Below are 19,175 nucleotides of genomic sequence, written 5' to 3' on the forward strand. Positions count from 1 at the left end.
GAAAGAAAGAAAGGAAGGAAGGAAGGAAGGAAGGAAGGAAGGAAGGAAGGAAGGAAGGAAGGAAGGAAGGAAGAAAGGAAGGAGGGAGGAAGAAAGAGGAAAATTTCTTTTACTAGTTTTTTTATTCTCTGAGTTATGAAGTGAATCTTTTAATATCTGAAGGAACAAATAATGAAGTCTAGCTGAATGTTACTCATTTTGTTAAATATAATTTAATAATAGTAAGCAAGCAATTTATAATTATATATTTATCCACCAACAACCTGAATTCTTCAACTTTAGCATTATGACATGAGCTTTCTCCTGTTCTAAAGTCACCTTACCTGTAAAAATATATCATCAATGCTCCCTGTAAAGCTTTGTATGACAGCCGTCTTTCTCCTGCAAAAGACATAGGAAGGTTTCTACAGATGGCTTAGTTTCCAAGATTCTATTGTCAGCTTTATAACAACTAACTGTCCATCTCGTGCAGTATTTCTCCTGAAATGGAGTTTACCCTAAAGCAACATTCACCATTCCCCCCAAAAAGACCAACACAAGAGCAGCGAGGTACCTCAATGAATAGATAGCAAGGCTTGGAGATGGGAGATCCTCATTTCAAATTTGGCCTCAGATACTCCCTAGCTGTGTGACCCTGAAAAAGTCACTTAAATTCAATTGCCTAAGCCTTACACCTCTTCTGCTTTGAAACAAATATTTAGTATTGAGTGAAAGGCAGAGGATAGTATTTAAAATTAAAAAAAAAAAAAACAACACAGCTAACACATAAGAGATACAACTGGAACCCAGCTCTCCCTAATTCTAAGCTTACAGTTTACTCAACTTTGACTTAATGTTTGCCATTATTTTTTTTAAAAAGTTGAAATTTAGAGTACTAATAGGTTAATTATCCCATTTTACAAAGGAGGAAACTGAGTCTCAAAAGGCAAACTAACTTCTCCATGGTCTTAGAGGATTTTACATTTGGAATTCAAATTCTAGTCTTTTCAGACTCCAATTTACTCTGTACTATACTGCCTTCTGTAAGTAGGAAAACTGAGTTATATTTTTCTTCAAGTTTTCAAAAGAAAAATTTGTTCAGGGGATCCCAGTATTTTTATTTCTTTGATTGATTTCATCAGTGTCCCAAATGTTTACATTTGTCACAATACAGATTCTTTTTGAACTGTCCACATCTGTGATTTCCTTGGTCCAAAGAATTTTCTGTACCAGTGCATCTCATCAACAACTCTTCTATAGTTTGTGATCTTAGAGAGCAGCCTGGAGTATTGGAAGGTTAAGTGGCACAGAGCCCCAGAATGTGTCCATGGCAAGACTAGGATTTGGAGCAGGTGCACAGAGTGCACAGTGGCTAGAGGGCCAAGTCTTAAGTCAAGAAGACCTCAGACACTTCCTAGCTATTGATTGAGCAAGTCCCTTAACCCTGTTTGCCTCAGTTTCCTAATTTGGAAAATTAACTGGAGTGGGAAATAACCACTCCAGTATCTTTGCCAAAATAAAAACCAAATAGGGTCATGAAGAGTCAGACATGACTGAAAAAACTGATAAAAAAGACAAAAGGGCTTGGACTAAGGTCTTCTGACTCCAAGGCCAGCTCTCCATCCGCTATGCCACAGTGCTTCTCTGAGTTCTTCTTTATGACCAATATTTGATATATCTTTAGATCCCAAAATCAGGATCATCAAAGATTTCGTTTGCTTTATTTACTTGTTTACCCATAGCACATTACTAATATGCCACTGGGTGTAAGGTAGGAGACTTACCTTTACTGAGAAGATGCTCATGCCGTTTCTCATCAAATAATGACATCAGCACTTCTTTTTGTTTTCGGAATTCAGCCATCTGTTCATCTTTTTCCTCTGATTCTTCTTTGGCCTTAGAAGAAAAGAAACAATAGATAGTAGAAGCAAAAAATCCAAAATTATTCTGACTTCCCCAGAATTCCTTGAAACTCTCTCTCCCTCCTTCAGCCAGCAAAGAATGAATGCTTTAGTTGTTTGCTTTTTTTACCTTCTTTGAAGGAAATCAATCAGTTAGTCATTCCTTCTTTTCTCTATTTCCTTTACTGTATCCCATAGGTGAAATGGCCAATAAGAGCTCACTGTCTCTGAAGAAGAGACCTGTCATTGACAGATTCCTAATATGTGATTTAAGTTTGTGAATAGATAAAAGTTGTTGGTCAGGATTTCTTTGCTAAATGTACCTACATATTCCAGAGAAATAGTTATTCTGAAAATGTTTATTCACTCTGGTAAAGTGAAAAGAATATTGATTTTAGAATTGGAAGATTTTAGATTTATTTTCAATTCTTCTACCTGCTTGATTTGTGACTGTAAAAAAGATACTTCAGCTTTCTGGGCCTCAGACTTTTGCATCTGTAAAGTGAAGGAGCTGGTATAATAATGATTTCTAAGTTCCCTTCCAGCTCTAAAATATTTTGATCTTCCAAAAATAAGCAAAGGAAGGATGACAAAGGAATTCTAAGATAACTACCGGAATCAACGGCGATCACATTTACATTAATGAGCAATTGGTAAAGGAGGTTCATCAATTGTACTTGGTGAAAATGAACCATACAGTGATGGCTCACTGGACAGGAGAAAGAAAAATGTATCATTCTAATTAACTGTGATCCATCAACATGACTATAATGAGTTTTTTTTTTTGTTGTTCAGTCATTTTCTAGTCATGCTGACTCTTTGTGAGTACCATTTACGGTTTTCTTGGCAAAGATACTGGAAAGGTTTGCCATTTCCTTCTCCAGCTCATTTTACAGATGAGGGAATTGAGGCAAACAGTTAAATGACTTGCCCAGGATCGCACAACTAGTAAATGTGGGAGGTCAGTTTGAACTCAGGAAGATGAATCTAACTCCAGGCCTGGCACTGTTCTCCACTGTGCCATCTAGCTGCCCACATTGAATGGAACCATCATGTATTTATTGGTATTAGATGGCTGGCAAAATGTTACAGTCCTATATCAAACTGTTCTGTGCACACTACTCACGTGTAATCATTTTTGTAGTTAAATTGTTTTTGTTTTTATTGTTGTCTAAACCCTTACCTTCCATCTTAGAATCAATACTAAGTATGGACTCCAGGGCAGAAGATGAGAAAGGGCTAGGGTAATTGGGGTTAAGTGACTTGTCCAGGATCATATACCTAGGAAGTGTCTGAAGCCAGATTTGAACCCAGGAATCTCTAAGCTTGGATTTCTGTATTAAAAATTAAATATTAATAATGATCAGGGGCAGCTAGGTAGAAAAACCAGAGTAATGTCTGCTCTCAAGTCACTTACATGTTGGAATGAGAGAGATGGTAAAGGAAAGCAAATAATATTTTAACTATTCTTCAGGGACCTACTCATGCATGTAAGCTTAGATGTACAGAGTACAGTTTATTAGGGTATTAAAGTATGCTCTTGAGGAATATGTGTTTTAATTGAATAGTTTTTGAATATTTTATCATAACTGGGTAATATTTTACTTACTAAATCATTTATTTAAAGAAACTAGAATTTAACTTGTTTTTATTATTAACAAGCAAACTTTATGTGAAAAAAATAAATACTCCAAAGGACAGAACAATCTGTTCAGCTACATCATTGTTGCTTTAAAAAATTTTTTTAAAAAGGCATATTTTCAGCTGGACCTGTTCTTTCCATGAAGGAAAAGAGGCCGAGTTTAAAGATTTGGTGACCAAAGGTACATACTATCAAATGTTATATTTATTTATCTATTTTTACCACCTCTCTTACCCCTACAACAATAGCCATAGGCTGAGATGTGGGAAAAAAAAATTGGAGGGAGAGTGCAGTGAGAGAGATGTTTAGCTTATCTCTGTCCTGAACAGAGCCAGCAGAGTCCCCTGGGCAGAAGGGGTGGGGGCTTCCAGGGGGTAGGAAGGAGAGCAGACAATGGGTCTGACCCCAACAGGAATTGAGGTCTGCCAAACAGAGGTACGACCTGAGCAGAGAAAGCAACATCACAGAAACAGTCTAGAAGAAGGTCCTTGAGAGGCCTCAGGAATTCATTCTAAATGATTATGCATATTTTTTACAAGAGTTATTTTTCTCTGGTGTTTTTTGTTTTTGCTTTCAGTGGGGAAGGAATGTAGAGAAGGGAGAAAAAAATAGAACTTTAATGTGAGACTGTGAGATAGAGAGAGAGACATAGAGAGACAGAGAGACAGAGAGGGAGACAGAGACAGAGAGAAACAGAGAGGAAGACAGAGAGAGACAGAAAGACAAAGAGAGAGAGACAGAGACAGATAGACAGAGAGACACAGAGACAGAGACAGAGACAGAGACAGAGACAGAGACAGAGACAGAGGGAGTGAGTACCCAGCTTGGGAAGTGACCAAGCCATTAGACCTGACTGTCTCATAAGTGGAAGAAGAGAATGAAGTAAACAGAAGGGCTGATTGCAACAATGGGCTCCTCAGAGACTGGGAAAGCTATCCCCATCCCTAATGGGATCTAAATCCTCGGGAACTCCACCTTGGAGTGACTGTTACTGAAAAGTTAGTATATACAGAGGTCATCCTATATTAAACACAAGTAATTAAATGGGATTTGTACTCCAGTTCAATTCCAATTGGACTGAAATCAAATTAAAGCAGAGATTATTAGCCTGATATCTGTGAATTTTTAAAATATATGTATTTTGCTATTTCAGTAATATTGGTTTCCTTTGTAATTCTATGCGTTTTATTTTATGTATTTAAAAGCATTATTCTGAGAAGAATCCATAAGCTTTATTAGATTGTCAAAGAGGTCCATGACACAAAAAATGATAAAGAATCTCTGAATTAAAAGACCTGAGTACTAGAACATTACTAAAAGCTATATAGTACTAAAGGTTGAGGTCTTTGAGAGAGAGAACATAAAGGAGAAAAACTATGAAGGACTCAAATGGAATGACCGGTTTTCCTTCTAACTCATGTCTTGGGCTTTAAAAAAAAAAAAAAAAAAGAACAATACCTGAATCATTATGAATTCCTCTTCCAGACCTTTTATGATATTCTTTTCCAATTTTCCCCAAAAATTAAATCCATCTGTTTCTAATCCTGGTGTTCTTTCTAGCCATGCCTTAAATAAAAGTGAATATCTTTGTAAGTATGCAAAAAAAATTATAAATTAAGACAGCTTAAGACAGAAGATATCTCTACCCCTTCTCCATCCAAAAACATGGATGGTTTTTAAACATCTTTTTCACCTAACGTATACCTTGTCTTCATTGAACCTCAGCAACAGTAATAGTCTGTACTCACCTCCTCCCTACAAAGAGCTGGAAAGTGTCTCCTACTTCCCTATTTTCCTAGACCAAAATTGGTCCTTATAATCCATTAGAACTCAATCACCTTCTTTCCCCATTACTAATGTCATGCCCTCTGAATTCCAGGAAAAAAAGACTACAAGCTCTTCCATCTAGTCTCAATACTGTCTCCCACCTCTTTGCATTTGTCCCCCAGACTTGAAAGCATTCCTGTCCCAAATCATTTTTATAATCTTAATCTTGCTTTCAAGTTTTGCTCAGCACAACATGAAATGTTTCCTGATTTCCTGCTGCTGAAATTGTGTTCTCTCTCCTCATATTTTCCTAGAACAGATTCCTCCTTTACGACCTCTCTAATATACCCTCCACTGAATTATATGGTACTTGTTAGTGTTGGGGTAATCAATTCTGACCCTCCTGTAGGATGTATCCCTTAAGAGTAAGGGCTTAGTCCATTTGTATCCCTAGCATGTAGCCCATCATCTTGCACTAAATAGGTGCTTAATAATTATTTTTAATTCAGTTCAATTTGGATGAATTTAATTCCAGAGAGAATTACTTAATAACCCAAAGTAAAAAACCATTTTGTACAGTTGTGAAATGTGCTGCTCTGAATGTATTAATATGTGATATTTGCCCATATTTAATATGGTATGCCTCTTCATTATATTTCCAGTCATAAAGATGAAGTTAACCAGTTTTTCATCTAGCACTGCTGTAACTATAAATACACATCTATAAGATGCTTGGCTGAGCTTAAATTTATACTTGGCATTGTTGGTCATTTTCTCTGCTCTTATATGTATAAGTCAGTCTCATTGCCCTCAAGTTCTGACAACTCAGCCATTCAACCTAGATTATTCTTTTTCTAAAAAAAAAAAAAATCATGCCTAAGACCTCAGTTTCCTTGGAGGTTTCTTCCAGCTGTTAAAATTCCACAGTTCTGATTCTGAGTAAGAACAAACTGAGGTTTGTTCCCTCCCTCATTCTTTGTCTACCTGATCATTTAATCAATTATTACTTATGAGCTTTACTAATTACATCTTAAGGAAGACACCTTTAGGTCGTTTTTCTACTGATGCTAAGAAAACCATTGATGGGGTCATCTCGGTCTCCTTGATCATTAAATATCTCAAGTGAACTTCTCTGTGGTGGTCTATATAATTCATAACTCAATCTGTGATACTTTAATACTTAAGCAGCCAGAATCCAGAAGAGGTTGTTGATCATCCTTAGTCATGATCCAATGAACTTTTATAGTTTCTATGGCAACTGTTGTACATAAGCTGGCATTGGCCAGGTGGAATTAAAATGCAATCTGTTGTCTCATATGCTCTTGTTTCTCTGCAGCCTTCCCTAATATTTTACTCCTTGCCCTAGCTCGCCAACACCCAAATCTGCACAAATGAGTTAACAATCCTGGTCCGTTTCCCTTGGGACACTGCCATTAGATTTTCTTTTCCCCATTATGTGTCAAATCACAGCAGAGGATCATGGCTCAGACTTTTAAATGCCCCATCTTGCTCCCCTCTTGGTATCTCTATCCCTGCTAAGTCTCTTCAGTTATGGCTATAGATAACCTCTTGCCATACCCTTGGACTTTGGCCTAGACATCTCTACCCCTTCTCCATCCAAAGCAATGTCCAGCCTGGGCTTCCTAGAAGCCTTTAGAATTCTTACTTTACCAAATACTTAGGAATAACTTATAATTGACTAATAAGTTATGCCACATAAATGAGCATTTCTGAAATTAATGAAACATCTGTTCTTTTCTTTAAAAAAAAAAAAACCTTTGCCTTCTGTCTTAGAATCAATACTAAAGTGTTGATTCCAAAGCAGAAGAATGGTAAGGGCTAGGCAATGCAGGTTAAGAGACTTTCCCAGGGTCACATAGGGAAGAAGTGGCTGAGGTCAGATTTGAATCCACAACTGGCCATCTCCAGGCCTGTCTCTCTATTCATTGAATCACCTAGCTGCCCCACATCTGTTCTTTTCAATATTTGTTTTAAATTCTTTTCAAACTCTATTTTTGATTCATTTGAATTATGAGAAAGGTTTATCAAGAAAAGGGTAAATCCAGTTGATCTCTTGTCTGAATTTCCCAAGTACTGCTATGGTAATGGCTCTCCATTAATGACCTTAGACTGTTGGTTTCTGAATTCCAAAGGAAAATCAATTTGAATGTGTACCTCCACCAGCTGTAGGAGTGTTTTCTCCTGTTCAGACTTCAGCAGCAGTTCATTATCCTCTCCCTTGAAGTTATCCCGATAGTGTCTCCTATTATAGGGAACTCTCAGACTCTGGAGAACACCAATCTTATTTTCTAAAAGTCGGAACTGTAAGCTCTGGAAACCTGATGCTGGTGATAAGTATTCTCTTTGAGAATAAATTGGAAGGGAGAAAAAAGAGAAAAATAAATAGATTGATGGATTGATATTACAACTCAGTGAAATAGTTTCTCATGAGCAGTGCTAGGCAAATTGAAAGATTGTCATTGGTTTCTGTGAAAAAGAAGAAGTGACAGGAAGTGACATGGAAAAGAGGAACATAAAAGAAGAGACCAGCATGGTCTAGGGCAGTGATGGGCAAACTATGGCCCGCGGGCCAGATGCAGCCCCCTGAAATGTTCTATCCTGCCCACGACACTATTCCTAATCTGACGAATACAATGAGTAGGATACAATACAATGAAACTTCCAAAGTGTTGCCTTAGAAACAGACTGACAGATGAGCATTTCCTTTCCTTTGGCCCCCTCTTTAGAAAGTTTGCCCATCACTGGACTCTAGGAATCATTCCTTCCAGGCATTTAGAGTGAGTGGCTGAGATCCCTGCCTTGGCTTGGAGGAGTCTTTTTCCATGGAACCTGCCTCAGCTTGCTGGGTGAGTGGCTGAGATTCCTGCCTTGGTTTTGGAGAAGGCTGCACTGGTGGAACTCTGGCTTGAAGACACCACCGGGACTTCTGGCTGAGGATTACAGGGAAATCCACATGGAGACAAGGGATTTGGGGAAGCCCCCGTAGGGGCTGAACAGACTTCACCAGAGAAAAGCTGGTAGGATTGTTAGGAATCTGTCTCTTTATCTACATTTAGACTTTCACTCTTTCCACCTCTTTGTAAATAAAAGCTATTAAAAGTCATTTTGACTTAAGCTATAATATTTTATAATTGGTGACTACAATATTACTTTATAACCCCCATATTTAGTATAAAACCTAAATTTAAACTCTTATATATGAAAGGAAGACATATCATCTTTGGGAGAAATATGATGGTGTATGAACTCAGAATTAATGCTAGACTAAGGACCAGAAAATCCATAAAAGAGCTCCAAAGAGAATTCCATAAACAAATATACCTTAATTCATGAGCCAATCCCAGGTCCTACCTAGAATAGTACCTTATTTATCAATTCATAATGAATGGGGGCAGCTAGATGGCCCAGCAGATAGAGTGCCAGGCCTGAAGTCAGGAGAACTTGGAATCAAATGTGGCCTCAGATACTTCCTTCTATGTGTCCCTGGGCAAGTCACTTAACCCCAAATGCCTAGCAAAGGAAGGAAGGAAGCAAGGAAGGAAGGGCCCTGTTAGAAGAGGAGTTTGGGATTCTAGGTCTAAGGCCAAATTTCCTTTGGCTTACATAGCAAAAACAAACAAAGCCCCAAACAATTATTTTACTATTTCATGTCTATGCAAATAATATTATAAAGTATTATCAAATAACAAATTAACAACATGTCTACCTTGCTGTACGCCTTGGGTAAATTATCAAGCAGTAAATGCTTGATGGGTGAATGAATGAACTCAAGTTGATTCTTATGCTATCTAAAATTTGCCCAACTGATACACTGTGGTACAATCCAATGTAAAGGACTTCTCTACTAGCAGCAATGCAATGATCCAAGACGACTTGGAGGGGCTTATGAGAAAGAACACTATCCACATCCAGAGAAAGAACTGTGGGAGTAGAAGAAATATAGAAGAAAAACAACTGCTTGATCACATGGGTTGATGGGGAAATGATTGGGGATATTGACTCTAAGCGATCACCTTAGTGTAAATATCAATAGTATGAAAATAGGTCTTGATCAATGACACATGTAAAACCCCATGGAATTGCTTATGGGCTATGGGAAAGGGGTGGAGAGAGGGGAAGGAAAGAACATGAATCTTGTAACCATGGGAAAATATCCTAAATTCTTTAATTAAATAAAATTTTCAGAGATTAAATAAATAGATAAATAGAAATAAAATTTGCCCAAAATTAAGTGACTCTCAGTTTGACTTTGAGTTCATTGAACCACAGAATACAATCTTACATTGGACATGGTGTCTGTGTCCTTTACACTTTGCCCTTATAAAAAGTACTAAAACTTTATATTTGTGGGGAGTTGTTACATAAGCTGTTTTCCTTCCATTGCCACTATTGCTTCCAGGCTTGGCAGCTAGATGCCACTTTGGCTATAGCACTGGGCTCAAAGTCAAAAAGACCAGAGTTCAAATTTGGCCTAAGGCACTATCTCTATAACCTTGGGTAACTCACTTAACTTCTGAATCTCTTAGTTTCCTCATCTACAAAATGGAGAAAGTATAAAAACCTCTCAAAGTTGTTGTGGAGATCAAATGAGAAGATTTGTAAAATGCTTAACACAGTGACTGGCACATGATAAACACTTAATACATGCTTGTTTCCTTCCTTTCCTTCCCTCCTAATAACTTCCTTATAATCATTTTCAATATGGATTTAAAGGAAAAAATGTAGAACTTTCCCAGTAATTTTTAAATACTTGTCAAATATTCTCACAGAGCATAGTGACAAAACATTCATTGGCATGACAGAACTATTTGTTAGCTTTCATTTATATTATATTTACTTCATTTGTTGTTCGCCCAAAACAAATATACTAATAGTTTATATTAAGATAGGAGATAAATGCAAACTCTTAATTCAAGGTCCAAAAATTCAAACTCATGAGTAGATGTGAGTTTGCCTAAATTTAGTTTGCCTAAAAAATTCCAAGAGTTTTTGTGTACTAAAGCTCCATATGAGACAATCTGTGACATGGCAGTGAAAAATACTAATATGGTCTTAGTTAACATTAAAAGGGATTAGAATCCTAAAGAAGGGAAAGTGTACTCCCTTGGTCAGACTGTATCTGAAGCAGTGTGTTGTTTTTCTGGGTACCTTACTTTAGAAAGGAAATTAACCTGATGGAGATCAACAAAGATGTTTGATGGTCCTGAGAGCATATCAGATATTGGAAGAAAATAATAAAATACAACATAAGATAAAATAAAATATAAAATATGCAATAATTGAAGGAAATAAAAATGTTTAACTTGGAAAGCAATGAATTGGAGGGGATATGATAGTTATGTTCCTGAGGGCAGAACTGGGTAGAAGTAGGCTGAATGTAAGAAAAATCTTCTTCCTAATAATTAGAGCACTCCAAAAGTGGGATGGGATGTTTTTGAGAAATAATGGGCTGTCCTTCATGAGAAGCCTTCAAGGAAAGGCTGGACCCTCATCAGACATGTCATTAGGTGGTTTTTGTTCAGCTATTGTTTGAGCTATATTTCCTTTGAACTCTGAGATGCCATGATGCATTCAACTTAAAGAGTGCTTCCTTTATAGTTCTGTAAAGACAGAATTCTTTGCTTTTTTTAATTTTTAGTGGGGAAGAAAGGAAGGATCTGAGCTTGTGACATCATTGGTGCTGAGAAATCTCAGTGAAGACATGGACATTCTCAACCATTCTACAACTCTACTCTGTAGCTTATAGGTTTGAAGAATGGCTTTAGTGAGAATAGAGAGCCAGACCTGGAGTGGGAAGTCCTGGATTCAAGTCTCAGACACTCCCCAGCCCTGGACAAGTCATTTAATACTAATTATCTAGCCCTTACCACTCTTCTTCCTTGAAACCAATACTTAGTATTGATTCTAAGACAGAAGGTAAGAGTTTATTTTTAGAAGTCTATTTATCATTGTGGAGCAGCTAGGTGGCTCAGTGGATTGAGGCAGACCTACATATGAGAAGTCTTGGGTTCAAATTTGGCCTCAAACACTTTTTAGCTGTGTGACTCAGGGCAAGTTCCTTAACCCCTATTGCCTAACCCTTATCATCCTTCTGCCTTGGAACCAAAACAGAGAATTGATTGGAAGACAGAACATAGAAGATTAAAAAAATGACTTGGGACTTTTGAAAGTTTAAGTAACTTCTCCCAGATCACAAAGCCAAGATGTAACAATTGAATCCAGTTGTCCTGACCTAAAAGCAGTCTCCCTATTCATTATGCCAAGATGGCAACTGTCAAGGAGGCCAATAATGCTAGTAATATTGCTTACATTTCACAAATAAAGTCACTGAAGATTAAAGAGATTTAGTGATTTTCTGATAGACACAGATGCTAAATACCACAGAAAAGAGTAGTAGAATTAGAGCTCAAATTCATATCTTTTGACCCTTGAATCTAATACTTTCTCAAATACAACTCTGCCTCCTCCTTAAGCCACTACCACACACAAATGCTCTCCTCATGCAAATTGGATTAGAAGATAAATACTTAGTAAGTTTTTTTTTAATTTTAAGAAACACATACCTGAAATCATTGAAGTCCAAGGCCGTCATAGTTTCCAAAACTGAAAATTGTTGTACCAATAGTTTCAAAATCACTGAAATTCGGTGTATCCTTGTAACAACCTTAAGCATATTTCTTTCATCTCTTACCTGAGAGTTAAAGAATGAAATCAGGGCTAAACAAATGCAATTTCTAGAAAACATAATTAATTAAAACTAGAAAATTTTAAATGAACTTACTCTCTATTCATAAGAATGCTACTTTGAATATCAGAGTTTTAAGATATGACCAAAGGTTCTTGTGCATGTATGTATGAAATAAAAGATACACTATTAAGTTGTTAAAATAGAAGTACTCATTATAATTTTAAAATTTTAAATATCACAAAATTATATAGAGGTAAGTAATCTCTAAATTAAATCTTCTCAACATGGTGCTTTGCCCGATAGATCATAAAAACCCACTCATCCATCACTGACACTATACTCTTTAGTAAATGTCAATGAGCAACCTCCCAAGAAAAAAAGCCTTATACATGGGCCTCTATACCATTATATTTTAAAATTCATGCCCACTCTTAACTCTCCTGGCCCCTGGTATGTATCTATGAGAGAGAATGACCATGGTATTGAGGTTGCTTTGTAACCTTGGACAAGTCACTTATCTCTATTTGCCACGGTTCCTTCAACTATATATAGGAGGATGGGAGAGAAGGCAGGCCACTGAAGGATTTATTTCACAGAAGCACCAATATGCCCAAGCAAAGTTTTTAGAGGTGCTAGAAGGTAATTGAAACAACTTTTAGGAATAGATAATAGAATAATCACTAAGACAGCCTGACTCACCAGTCAGACTTGTTTCTTTGTTAATAAGGATTATTGTTCTTTTTTGGCCATTGTTTTGGCTTTCTTCTGTACATGCCCAATATCTCTTATCAATGCTTTGTATATAGTAAATGCTTAGGAAATACTTGTTGAACAAGATTGGTTAGATTTTGCATCCTACTAAATATATCATACCCATTCCAAACAAAACAAAACACTGTCCTGAAATTATAGAATAATATCAATTTGACTTACATGGCCATGTTGAAAAATCTCCCGGACAGAATCTAATTCCCATAGAATTTGCTTAAACCACAGTTCATATGCTGTAATAAGAAAATTAAGGTTACTGCTTGTTTTGGAGGACAAAGAATTTGAAACTAAAGGTATCTCCATCAGTTGAAGAATGGTTGAGCAAATTAAGTATATGAATATAATGGAATACTTTAGTAAGTTGTAAGAAGTTATCAAAAAGAGGGCAGGGAGGATTTAGGTTCAAATCTGGCCTCAGACACTTCCTATAAGTATGACCCTGGGCAAATTACTTAACCCTAATTATCTTGCCATTTTGTCTTGAGTTGTTATTAGGACAGAAAGTAAGAGTTTAAAAAAATAAGAAAAAAAAGATGAAAGGGATGCTTTCAAAGAAATCTGAGAAAACTTACATGAATTGATACAGAATAGAGTGAGCAGATTAAGAGAATAATTTATATAATAACAACACTTCAGTATACTTTGGCAATATTCAAAGACTTTAGAACTTTGATCAATCTGATGTAAGAAGAAACAACTAGTCATGATTCCAAAGGACAAATGATGAAGCATGCTACTCACATCCTGACAGAAGTGATGAACTCAAGATACAGAATGAAATATATGTTTTAGTACATGACCAGTGTAAAAATATATTTTGCTTGACTGTTATTGATGGTTAGTTCAGGCCTAGAATTCTAAGGACAGTAGGCAAATAGGAAATAACACCAGATGTTACCCTAGAAGTGAAGTCTTATTATTTTGCTCCAATTTTGGCACGACACTCTCTCTCACATCTTTATTCAGACTGATCCAGTATGAGTCTAACCTCATTTAGGAAGTATATTCTTTTTTAAGTTGCCACTTTTACTCTGACTTTTGTCAAAGTGACACTAATTATATAGGAAAACAATAACAAAGTCAAAAAACTTTTTTAAAAACCCAAACTCTAGTCTGTACTTGACTTATAATTTGATGAATCAGGAATTTACTAGGAAAATCTAGTTACAATTTTCATCACACAATTCAAAGGGTTTATTTCTTTGAAGTGAAAAAAGAGTTGAACACAATTGGAATATATACAAGTGAATAGCTTCAGCTTTTGTATTCAAATACTAACTTTGAATAGAAGCTGGATTTTTGTTCTTGTGAGAAGAGTAAGCAGGAACTTTCATGGTGCTGTCTCCCCTAAGGCTAAATAAATTGTGGTACATGAAAGTAACAGAATATTGCTGTGTTGTGTAATGTAGAAGATGGCAGGATGGAATCCCTGCTTTACAGTTGTAAATAGATATATGCATATATATTTATATTTATGTTTATATATAAGTATATATATGAAGAATACAAAAAAAGCAGGAAAAATCGACATGAACTGACACAGAGTGAATTAACCAGAGCTAAGAAAATAATCTAAACTACAACAATGTAAATAGAAAAAATAACCACATACTAAACAATCAAAAGTAAATATAGGGGCAGCAAGGTGGCTCAGTGGGGATAGAGAGCCAGGCTTGAAGATGGTGTCCTGGGTTCAAATATGATCTCAGATACTTCCTAGATTTGTGACCCTGGACGCTTAGCTTGCCTAGCCTTTACCACTGTTCTCCCTTGGAATCAATACTTAGTATTGAGTGTAAGACAGAAAGTAAGGTTTTTTTTTTGTTTCTTTATTTTTTTTATTGAATGTAACAAATTATAAAAAATCTAGCATCATTTGAATGAAATAGAGGTATGAGAAGACATCTCAACTCACCCCTTCATGGAGGTGGGAATACACTAGTGTTACACATTACATGTTTTTAGACTTTTCTCAATGTATCAAATCAGCTGTATCAATTTTTTTTCTTTTCTTTAAAAAATATCATTTGTTATATTGTTATGTAGGATTTTATATATTGTTATAAAGTATGGCTCTGGGAGGGGGAAGAGGAAGGATACTGGAAATAACAATTATGTGAGAAATAAGACATCAATAAAAATCTATTTAAGGAATTAAAAAAAGAAAGTAACTGCTAGGAAAAAAGGCTCTAGGCCCCAGGATCCCTTCTATTAGCTCCAAAGTGGTGAAGGTCTTGTCATTTGGATGGGGGTGACAATATATAGCAAACTTTGTTCTGGTAGATTCCTCTAACATGACCCTTGAGGGAATGAAATCAGGAACTGGTAGATTTTTATGGAAGAAAAATAGAGAAATAAAGAGAAAATGAACTGTTAGAGGAGTAAAGAACTAGCCTTCCAATCAGGAAAAGACCTGTTTTTGAGTGCCACTTCTGTTATATACAAACTGAGTGAGCCTAGACCAGTGACTTTGTCTTGTAGTGTCCCAAGCAACTCCCTAAAATCCTAACTTTCAGAGAGGTTGTAATATATATATATATACAGAGAGAGAGAGAGAGAGAGAGAGAGAGAGAGAGAGAGAGAGAGAGAAAATACATATGGAATCTCCATCTATAGAGGCGATTTCCCATATTAATGAAATAACAAATTTAGTCTGAAATCTGTAATGTGGATTCCTTGTTGAGTATCCCAGCATAATCTCTGGAGTTGGGGGTAGAGGATGGAGGTGGGAAGGTAGAAGTGGATTGAATGAGAACCCAGGGCCTCTTTAAGTAATTAAAGGTATTTGAGGGAAAGAGGAATACTAAAGTTATGCTTTATATTATCTGGAGCAAGACTTGCATGACTCCAGAACATTTCATTTGAAGTCGCCTATCACCATTTCCTTAAAATATAGTTTTGCAAACACAAAGTTGGAAAATTGCAAAGTCTTATTTCTTTGTGAAATTATTATAGTTGGGAATCTTACTATTAAGTTAAGGGGGAAAATAAGTAACCATTCCTAAGTAATCTCTTCAGTGTCCCTATGGCATACATGGATGGCCATTATAAGCCTACAGAAAGAGACTCTTGGGGAATTTATATGAGAGAGATTCAAAGCTGTAGACTTTCCCTATGTTCTTCCCTCTTCTGCCAATGGAAGTATAATTTTGCTCATCACTGCTACACTTAAGAGTGATAGAAATGACCGCGTACCATGAAACTGTTAGTTCACACTCCCTCCTGCACCTTACCTTGGTGGGTGATAATGAAAAGATGTTCATCATGGATCTTATTTCCTTTCTTTTCACTCTCAAGTTCTTGGGCATCCAAAACTTTCTCCAGCTTTAACAAAAAGATCAGGAGAATCAGTCTGAAATCCCACCACATGCTCATGGTGAAATTTTAAAAGACAGGAAAATAAAAAGCAGATAAGTATTTTCAAACTCCCACCAAAATGTAAGAATTAAATCAGCTTTTTTCTGAACAGACCATGGTTGAACAATGATTTTTTTTCATCAAACAATAAAATGAATTGGCATTTTGTTTTTAATTGGCAGTAACATAAATATGCCCTATGCATTTCTTTTATTCTTCCTAGTAACAATAATTATAGTAGAATACCATTAGAAAGTCTGTTAATCAACCACTTCATATATCTCACATAAAAGCTTAACAATCTCATCTTTGTTATTCCTGTCCCCTGATTTCAGAGGCTTCACCTTTTTGCTGAGTCTAGAAATACAAAGAAATAATCGATCTGCTCTTCCAAGGAAAATAAGGGGGGAGGGGGGGGAGAAATCACTTACAACTTGTTTTTTTAATCTGTCAAGTCACAAGCATTTATCAAGCACCTACTTTGTTCCTGATCCTGTGCTAGGTGCCAAGCAGACAAACACAAAAATAAAAAGTCCCTGTCTAGGTCCTGCAGGGAAGAAGGAAAGCAAATTATAGAATTTTAGAACTGGAAGGGATGATAGAACTCATTGAGTCTATCATAACACCAATAGGGGAGGAAACAAGAGGACCAAGTTCACTTGCTCTTTGTCTGCTGATTTTGTACTCTGACAGATAAAATCATGAGAGTGAAAGTTGGAAGGCATCTCCCAGAAACTATTTAATCCTACCTCTCATTCTACAAATAAAACCTCTGGAGGCCCAGAGAGGTCAAGGAATTTGCCAAGATCATACCGGTAGTTAGGAGCAGATCAGAATTTTTATTAGGGTCTCCTGGCCAGATCCAGTATTTTTACCACTTGCTATCTTAGCTGCCTCTTATTTTCCCTAAAGCTTTTCATTATTCTTCACTCCTTTTCAGTCATGTCTGACTCTTTGTAACCCCATTTGGGGTTTTCTTTGCAATGACACTGGAGTGATTTGCCATTTTCTTCTCCAGATCATTTTTCAGATAAGTTACTATGGCAAACAGGATGAAGTGATTTGCCCAGGGTGGTACAGCTAATAAAGTATCCCAGATGCTTAATCTGACATGTCAAATGTTATTATTTAAAAATCAAAAAGCATTGTAGGCATTAAATCAAGTTTTAATATGCTTGCCTTCAGGTAGAATATCTCAACAGGAGAATCATTTCCATGAACTAGATAGGAATTTATTGACAAAGCTTTGTTTGCATAAATTGGGCAATAACTGCTTCCTGTACTTTGGCAATCTGTCCCTTTACAATTTTCATCACTTCTGTGATATAGCAATACAATGAGCTTTGCTAACGGACTTGATTGGTTAATAGAGTTGTCCATTTCTATAGCATGTCAGATTTATGTAAGGCTAGTACATGTATTTCTTTTTTTTTTGTCTCAAACATGCCTGGTTCTCACTGATAACCAATGGATTGATTACTTCATGCTATTAGATTGCTGGCTTGCATTTCCATTAGCTTGTCTTGGTCAAGATACCTCTTATATAAAGATTTGGAGTAGTTTCCAGGCTTTATGTGTATATGTATGTTTCTGTGGGTCTATGTGTATGCATGTGCGTCTGAGACCCAGATATAAGAAAGCACATGGTTGAAGTATTAAAGATCAATGTAGACTTAGCTCTAGAGACTTTTATGTCTAACTGTTTGGTGGCTAAGATAGAAAAGCAAGCAGACAGCCATAACAATATTTAACACCTAAATCTGACACTTACATGTAGGTAGTTTCCATAGATGAGTCCTCCTTTACTGGCTTTATTTATTCCAGCCTGTGATTTGTCTTCATTGTCTTCTAGGCGTAAACTGTTCCAAGCATATCTAGATACCCAATAAATAAGGCAAAGGAGAGAGAGTGAAGAAGACAGGAGATGAGGGGGGAGGGAGGGTGAGAGAGACACACAGACAGACAGACAGACAGACAGACAGACAGAGAAGGAGGGAGGAATGGAGAAGGAGAACTTTAGTGATTTAACTAGTAAAACTAGTTATTAAAATTAGTTAACTATTAAAACTAGTAAAAGTTAAAGAACTACTGATTTAACTAGTAAAAGCTCTTAAGATTCAACCCATGAATTATAAAGTGTAGAGCCAATGGACTCCTCAGATGAGAAAAGTAAGTCATAGTTTATTTATTCAGCAATCTAAACTTTCTCACTTCATCTTCCTTAGCCATTCAAAGTAGTCACCCAGTACTTGGTGTCACTCTATACTCACCCAAAATTGTTTCCTAAAAAGGGGCACCCACTCATGGTAATGATTTAGTTTCTCAAAGGCAATTGATTGTCTCAGTTCTGGAATGAGATCGTCTTTGACTTTCTCAGGTGTAGCACAGCTGACTTTTATGTACTCTGCCTACCCAAGAGCAGCCAATCTCCTCTGAGCATTCTGCTTGTCCACTCCTATCACTTATGCCCACAGAGGCTGAACAAGATTTATAAAATTTTAAAGCTGCAACATCCCCAGTAGCTGATCTGGAATTGATTTGTATTGCTGCATAAGTTTTTAAACAGCAAAAATGTTCCATTTAGAATGTGTCATTTTCCAGTAGGAGTCAGAAAAGCTTTTTACTTGGATCCAAAGTATTAAAGCAGAAGTGCACTGCATGGATCAATAGAAAAGCATTGTGGTTATTGACTTGAAATGATTATTCTGGACTAAGAATGTATATAACATAATATTAGTAGATACCAGGTTCCTAAGATATTAGCTCTCATCTTCAGGATTTGGGAGGATGTGAAGGTAAATAAATCCTTAATCCTTACCTCCCTTGAAGCCCTTCATATTCTGTTAGACCAATTCCAGCTAGAATTAGCAGTTGAATTCCAAACAAATTTTAATCTCACCTTTGGGGTTAAAATGTAGTTTTATTCACAGAAGAAAAACAACTACTTGATGACATGGGTCGATAAGGATATGATTGCGGATGTAGACTCTAAACAATCACCCTAATGCAAATATTGACCAAGACAAGCTAATGGAAATTCAAGCCAGCA

At 36.4% G+C, this 19,175-nt stretch overlaps 1 protein-coding gene across 1 annotated transcript in view; it reads right to left on the reverse strand.

Annotated features, from left to right (window-relative positions):
• Window positions 1-18,484, reverse strand: part of TDO2 (tryptophan 2,3-dioxygenase) — a 25,485-nt gene extending 7,001 nt beyond the window's left edge. The window contains exons 1-9 of the mRNA XM_044680581.1: window positions 18,397-18,484; window positions 17,898-18,000; window positions 16,003-16,093; window positions 12,932-13,002; window positions 11,874-12,001; window positions 7,465-7,651; window positions 4,981-5,088; window positions 1,764-1,875; window positions 324-381 (exon numbers count right to left, since the gene is read on the reverse strand). Of these exons, the coding sequence (XP_044536516.1) occupies window positions 324-381; window positions 1,764-1,875; window positions 4,981-5,088; window positions 7,465-7,651; window positions 11,874-12,001; window positions 12,932-13,002; window positions 16,003-16,093; window positions 17,898-18,000; window positions 18,397-18,431 (893 nt within the window). The 5' untranslated portion in view covers window positions 18,432-18,484. The remainder of the gene's footprint in view (window positions 1-323; window positions 382-1,763; window positions 1,876-4,980; window positions 5,089-7,464; window positions 7,652-11,873; window positions 12,002-12,931; window positions 13,003-16,002; window positions 16,094-17,897; window positions 18,001-18,396) is intronic.
• Window positions 18,485-19,175: the final 691 nt, after the last annotated feature.

Source organism: Gracilinanus agilis, chromosome 6 (genome assembly GCF_016433145.1).
Source record: "Gracilinanus agilis isolate LMUSP501 chromosome 6, AgileGrace, whole genome shotgun sequence".
In the NCBI taxonomy this organism is placed as follows: Eukaryota; Metazoa; Chordata; class Mammalia; order Didelphimorphia; family Didelphidae; genus Gracilinanus; species Gracilinanus agilis.